This window comes from Falco punctatus, assembly GCF_963210335.1.
Source record: "Falco punctatus genome assembly, chromosome: Z".
In the NCBI taxonomy this organism is placed as follows: Eukaryota; Metazoa; Chordata; class Aves; order Falconiformes; family Falconidae; genus Falco; species Falco punctatus.
In genome coordinates this window covers 44883636-44890633 of record NC_137586.1, presented here as the reverse complement: position 1 = coordinate 44890633, position 6998 = coordinate 44883636, and the positions used below count along the sequence as shown (strand labels likewise).

The following is a 6998-nucleotide window of genomic DNA, read 5'->3' as shown; positions in this document are numbered from 1 at the left end:
CCTAAGAAACCTACACACTTCATTTACAGCATTTTGATCTTGCTTCCCATTTTGAATGTACAGACCACTGCAGTTTCCTTCTGAAAATAACTCTTTAGAGGACCACCAACTCAGCTCCGTATTAATTTCCTCCATAGCTTCCACCAAGTAGTATGGATGCTCTCCATAACAGGCTCAGCAAGTCAACAGCTAAATTCTAACCGGTATTTCTGCTCTGTGGCTTGTTAAATAGCCACTGGGCTGAGGGAGGCTCTTCCTGTTAAAAAAAAAAACAAAACAACAAACTTGTAGGGAGACTCAGGTTGAAAGAATTCATATACAGGCAGCACACTGACACACTCACAGCTGAAGAGTAAAGTTTTGATTATTCTAGGTACCTCAATCTTGTTTTTCTTTCAAGAAGTGTTTACGAAATGCAAGCTTAAGATTTATTTTATCTACAATAAGGACAATCAGCTTTCATAATTTGTAGTCCAAGTGTTCCCTTGTGGCATAGCTATCAGATTCAGGAAAGACACTATGCATAAAAACCTATGGGTCCATAAACTCTGAACCGGTGCTGGTCAAACTGCAAAACTAGCCTCCTTCCCCTCCAGCCCAAATGCAAGAAGGTATGAGCCACCACCCAAAAACCAAAGCCAAATCCTCTCCCCCCGCTGTTTTTGGTATTATCAATTAATAATCCTCTGCAGAAACTACTGGCACCTGAAAAAAACAACAGTACATAACAGCTAGTAATTGTGTTTCAGCAGCACGAATACCTGCAGTCCTCCCAGAAGAGGAGGTACAGTGCAAGTCACCACAGTTCAGTCAGCCACAGAGTATCCAGGGATTAAGAGTCACCCAGCTTCACTTCCTGTAGGAACAGCATTCCTCCCTGCCCACCCCTTCCTTCCCCAGCCAAAGGTGGTGCAGGGGCAAGATACTATTAAGTGTCCTACAGACCAAGAAATAAGATTTCTCTCTGAACAGCCCAGGTGCTTTTGGGTGTTGCCACTGTACACATAATATTCAAAAGGAGACAGTTACTCTAACTACAGAAGTGTGGTACTTTGAGGTGCCATAAGAAAACACTGATGCTATTAAAACTAAGTGAAGATCAGATGATGCTGCATGTAGGACATGCAAAGACTGAAGATGTTATGAAGTACTAAGAACCAGAGATCGCATCACCTCTGGGTCACAGGACTAAGCCAAAATTCACTTAGGCACATTCTAGGGAACACAGTTTCAAAGAATGAGGGTCAGATTTTCAGTCACTTTGTTGGTTGATAAAGAGATTTTTCTACTTCCCATTTTAAGTAAGTCCATTCCATAACAGCTGTTAGCCATTCCCAGCTAGGGTTGCATTTTAGTAACTGATGAAGAGGTATGCATACAAGCTTCAGTTACTAGCATAATTTAGGATGCCTGTTCAATAAGTCGCAAGTGGCAAACATAAAAAGCCAAGTCATCCATACACTGGCATTAAAGGGTTTATTTAGAAAGAAACTTTATTCACATTAAAATTTATAAAAGGAAAATAATCTATTAGATTCAGCAGTAAAAAGCCAGCAATATTACAAGCTGTATACATACCAACATTTACATTAAATTAAGACAAATGGCATGTCACCAACATGTAATAACATACTTTGAAAGTTTTACAATTAAATTGATTTTTTAAGGATACAAGTCTTAACTCCATGTGTGAACATGGGTTTGGTCATTCAGTTTAGAATCCCCTCTTGTACTGAAATGTTTGGTCTTCACATTAAACAAGCGGATAGCTAGCAGCTGTTGCTATTCCACAGTGGTTCTTCCTGTCCTTGGCCATGTAGATATATCCTTTGTCACCCCACTTCTCACCCCAGCTGAAACAGAAGTAAAGGGTTTGTTTTCATATTCAGAAGATACTTATTTACACATACCCCCATTAAGTGTTTAAATTGAAAACTGCTGCCTTCCACATCTGGAGAAAAATCAAGATAGCTGCAGCCAAATTAGAGTGCTTCCCTGCAATTAAATGCATATTACAAAAGAGGCACCCCAAGCTCACAGAAAATAAAGGCTGCAGCCATCCTTTCACTAGGTGGAGACCTTAATGTGCAATCCTTGATTACAAGTGCATGAAGCTCAGACACTGCTCCCAGCCAACTTTAAGGGAAGACCAAGACTGCAAGCAGCATTTGAGGGTGGTGTCCCTGTAAGTGCTGAGAACATGGGACAAGTTCATGTGACATGCCCTTTGGCATTAATTTATTTTCCCTCCAACCTAGAAGGTAACTCCACCTTTGAAATTCAAGTGTTACCCTATTTAACATAAATGAGCAATGCTCTGCTTCCAAAAAAAAAAATCCATTACACCTTCGCAATCCCATTTTCTCCTGCTCCCCCTGCTCAACCACTTTTAACTCCTACTAGCTTCACAGGCTGTTCCAGTACTGAGCTCCCTTGAATTAACTAAAAAGGCAGAAGAATGAGTTTGCTGCTTCAGGCCTATTTTATTAGGCTGCCATCAGCCTGAGTCAGGTTTAACTTTTGTCATACAATACAGCCTGAGAACAGTTTCCAGATTTTTCACACCGATTTTAATTACTGTTGCCTTCCCACCCCCCCCCACTACAAGTAACAACCTACCTTCCCTTCTCCCCTACCCCTAAAGGCTCAGAGAGATCTTACCTGTTCTTCACAATCCAGTATTTCTTTCCATCTACATCTTCTCCCTCAAAGCCATAGCCTACAACCAGAACACCATGGTCCAGGTCTTCACTGCTGCAGTCTGGTTCATAGTAGATACCTGCAGAGGCATAAGTTCACACATGAACAAGGTCTACTCAAGATGCAGAGATGCTCAAGGTGCAAGAAACCTCACCAGAAGCTTTGTGTATTTCAAATAAATATTGCATAGCCTCTTGAAAAAGTCATAAGTGAAGTGTATCATGGCAGAAACTGAGGGACAAGTACAATGCATGGAGAACCTGACTAGAATTAAAAGGAATCCTGATTATGTCTACATCACAAGATCATAGTGTTTTGGTTTTTTTACATATTAAACTGAAAGGTAATGAATAGAGTATTCAAAAAATTTCTCTGCATGCAAGCTGCTAACAAATACCCACCCGACTGATAGAACTGGAATGAAGAGTGGCCTGCATCAATAGCAACAGACACAGGACCCACAGCTGCTACTGCTTTCATGAGAGCTCTTTCATGTCCTTGAGGGATGTCAACAAAGCCAGTGTCATTAGCAGCATTGTACTCTGCCTTGTAGCGACATTCTTCATCATCCTAAATAAAGCAAGCCCTAGTTATTACATAGTTCTTCATTTAACACACAGGTCAGCACAGGAACTACCAGACATTGTGACTCTTCTGCCTTGGATCCTCTTCCATCCCTTGTTTTCAAGTGCTTTGAAAGGAGGAAAGGAGAGAGACAACACAGAAGCTGCTTTTTAGTTTCTGAAAGGTACAGAAAAAAAACAGATGACAGTGAGGCCTAAAAGGAAAGCTTTACTGGGATGCAAAGGACCATCATACATCCTGGAACCCTGCCTTCTTTGGTGGGCAGGACAAGTCTCTCATCAGGGAGGAAAGAAGCCCAGAATGCATTAATAGACAATGGAAAAAAGCCAAGTATTTTTTAATTACAAAGCAATCCAGAAACTGCTCACTGAGCAAATACTTAAAATCCACAATTTTAGTCCGTCATAGTTTGAAAACCTCTACAAAATGATTTGGAAGTTAATCATTCATACTGTATGACCTTACATACAGCATTTGTTAATTTGTGCTTCATTATGTTATTTTTTTACAGTGAAACCTGAACTGTTGGTGCCACAGGCATTTACTTCAGGGGAGAGGGCTGTTTTGGAAGTCAGGCCATGTGAAGTCAAAATAGACTGAAGCAAGCACATCCCTCCCTTACCTGTGTGGTAAATCAGTACTGAAGTTCCCTCCCCCCAACTGAAGGAGCACAGAGTACACCCTCAGTTGCTCACTTCTTGTACTCAGCAAGTTAGCACTTCCTATAATCACCCGGCATCTCCGGAAGAGCCAAGATAAGCAAGAAACTCAAGATTACTGGGATGCAGGTGATTAGGAACCCAAATCCAAAGGCTTCTATGTTATAATGAACAGCATTACTAGTGCCCATTCAGTCAACACACAAAATAAGCCACAAAGGAAGATATTCTATAGCGAGCAGAGCTCCAAACAGTGAAAAGCCCAAACCATGGGCTCTTCAAATGATACCCAATTTACTACTGCTCTTTTGCCCTCACGCCTGTTGAGCTTTTGGTAGATCTTTATTGGTGTATTTCAGAAGTCTGCCCATAATCTGTGTTTATGCACATTTAGCCCAGCAGTAGAACTTAAGACACTGCCAACAACTATGTTAAAAACCAGATCACACTAGCTGCAAGAATTACCTGGTCTATGGGTAGTAACTCTGTAACAGCTCAGTTATGGCAAGGTGAACAGCACCCCTTCAAGTAACTAGCACTGTTGACAAGGGCTGGGTTCTGGTTTGGTGTATCAACCAAGATAACACACGACATCTGATAAGAAGGCAGTAATGAGGGGGAGGAATAAAAAAAAAAAAATTGCTCTAGTTTTTCCAACAGGTCTGGTAAGATTTTGACCTCAAAGACCAGTACAGCATGTGATTCCTACTGGGGCTAGCAGTCATTCTAGTTTTCTTAGGAAAGATGCAACCAGAAGAACAGATGTACTGATTACTACTTCGTCATCTTCCTTTCTAGGCAAGTGTTTCCCAACACAGTTTGTCCACACAGAAGACATGACACTTGCAGTATAAGTTCAGCTATTATACTCACCTTTGCAGTGTATGGGTACGATTCCTCTGAATCAATTCCACCATTATCCTGCACGTACTGGAAAGCCTGGTCCATGAGACCACCATTGCAGCCTTGATTCCCTTCAGGCCGAGAGCAGTCCACCAGATTCTGTTCACTCAGTGAAACAAGCTTGCCAGTTTTTCTGAAGTGCTGCCCTTCAAGAGCACCTGTTGTGCTGAAAGCCCAGCAAGAGCCACACTGACCCTGAAGTAATGAAATCACAAGTTATAAATCTGTCCAGATTAGGCAATTACTTTCCTTATCACCAAGGCAAAAAAAAAAGCTAAAGCCACAAGACCAACTTTCATGTTTCTGGCATGTACAAATGAGGATACTACAGCCTTTTCAGTCACTAGATATTCTGTCCAGAACTCCTAAAAAATCCTAAAGGGGTACAGCAATTTTATCAAAATGACACTGAATTTAGTAAGCTTGTGCTTGGCTTCATTCAACAAGATCACAGTGCTTTTCCCCTATGGAAGAGGAGGTAGCATTCAGGAGATGACCTGTAACTGGTTAAAAGTCCACCATCAGAGAATACCTGGTCTTTAACTGGAGTTACATATCCCTTCTCTCTCCAGTCTACTGATCGTGGCACTTCCAGGAAATTGGGCTCAAGAAACTGGGACCCTCTGTACTTCCTTTCAGACTTCTTGTGTGTGTAGCCATTCATCAGCTGTCTGAACTCCTCAGTTGTCTGAAGAAAATTCAAGACATGCAGTCACTATCCATTACACAACACTGTTTAGAACCACAGGTTTCATTCCTCTATACGTACCATGTCACTAAACTGATTCATTCCCAACCTGTAGCTGTGTTTTCCCAATGTGTGATCCAGATTATGGAGTTCAATCCTTTTCAGATTCTTCTCCCACACCGCTCTCCTCCAACTTTCCTCTCTCTGAGGGGTCAGAAAACAACATACTTCAAGGAGGCAGTTCAAACAAATTTCACTTGCAAGATTGCGTGCTTTGTAATGGCTTGTATCCTTGAGCAAGTGGGAGACTACTCAAATGGTAAGTCTGAATGGCTGCTTAAGATACGGTCTTTTTGTCACCCTCATATAATAAAAGCACGGTACTGCTGAACCCATGCAGAAACACAGCAAAGGGACCCAGAAAGAGGGGGATTATCCCTCCCAAGCGCAGACCATTGCCAAACGCTGAAACAAAGCAGACATGACTCAGCGGGCAGGGCCCCGCTGCGAGCGCTCAGCCTAACCGAGCCGTAGCCCGGCGCTCACCTCATGGTAGCTCTTGCCGTGCCACGACTTCCACAGCCGCCAGTGGGTGTCCAGATCGGGGTCTGCCCTCGGAGCACCGAAGGCCAGCCCCAAGCCGAGACAGAGCGCGATCAGACACAGATTCATGCTGGCAGATCTGCCGGGAAGGGAGGGACAGCGGTCAGACATGGCAACTGGCAGACGAGCCGCCCTTCGCTCCACAGCCCCGAGCACGGAGCAGCCGCCAGCGCCGAAAGAGGCCTGCCGGCCCGCACCCCGCCTGTGCCCCGCTCCTCCCTCTGCCCACCACGGCGGGGACTGCCAACCGCGCACCCCAAATACCCCGGGGCGGACCCGCAGGCAGGCCGACCGCCCCCGTCGAGCCCTTCCCGGAGGCCCCACGCACTGACCCGGCCTCCGCCCGGCCCCCTCTGGGGCGCGGGGCCTGGGCCGCGAGTGTAAACAAGCCCGGGCGGCGGGGCCCGGGGCGGCTGGCCGGCAGCCCCCACGGAAGCGACCAGAATGGCGGCTCCTGCCCGGCGGGAGCCGCCCGGCCGCAGGGCAGGGACCGAACCGATGCACACGGGACGCCCGACCCTCGCCCTCCCGCCTTGCTGGACGCCTTCCCCCCCCTCACCGCCGCACGTCGGCCCGGCGCCCCCCCCCCCCATCCCAGCCCAGCCCAGCCCAGCCCAGCCCAGCCCGGCCCGGCCCGGCCCGGCCCGGCCCGGCCCGGCCCGGCCCGGCCCGGCCCGGCCCGGCCCGGCCCGGCCCGGCCCGGCCCGGCCCGGCCCGGCCCGGCCCGGCCCGGCCCGGCCCCACTCACCGACCTCTAGCCCCCCGCCAGCGCTCCCGCCTACCCAACCTGCCACCGTGCTGCCCCCGCGGCCCTTCTTATACGCGCCGCGGCCGTGCCCGCCCCGCCGTGACGATTGGCG

At 46.7% G+C, this 6998-nt stretch overlaps 1 protein-coding gene across 2 annotated transcripts; it reads right to left on the bottom strand.

Moving 5' to 3' along the window:
• Positions 1-1459: 1459 nt before the first annotated feature.
• On the bottom strand, positions 1460-6968 carry CTSL (cathepsin L). Of its 2 annotated transcripts, none has more exons than XM_080373252.1 (8): positions 6887-6968; positions 6082-6217; positions 5617-5739; positions 5380-5535; positions 4818-5042; positions 3102-3270; positions 2662-2779; positions 1460-1853 (listed from the first exon to the last, which is right to left on the bottom strand). In XM_080373252.1, exons 2-8 carry the CDS (start codon positions 6205-6207, stop codon positions 1754-1756), a joined length of 1017 nt encoding a protein of 338 aa, XP_080229378.1. In that variant the 5' UTR covers positions 6208-6217; positions 6887-6968; the 3' UTR covers positions 1460-1753. The 2 variants fall into 2 exon arrangements, with proteins under 2 accessions (XP_080229378.1, XP_080229379.1); XM_080373253.1 differs by having other exon boundaries at positions 1509-1853; positions 6891-6915.
• Positions 6969-6998: the final 30 nt, after the last annotated feature.

Coding starts and splice junctions, on each gene's coding strand:
- CTSL (XM_080373252.1), bottom strand. CDS start 6,207: ATGAATCTGTGTCTGATCGCGCTCTGTCTCGGCTTGGGGCTGGCCTTC. Junction 5,043..5,379: donor TAACTCCAGTTAAAGACCAG/GTATTCTCTGAT, acceptor TCATTACTTCAG/GGTCAGTGTGGCTCTTGCTG. Junction 2,780..3,101: donor ATTCCAGTTCTATCAGTCGG/GTGGGTATTTGT, acceptor ATGCCTCTGCAG/GTATCTACTATGAACCAGAC.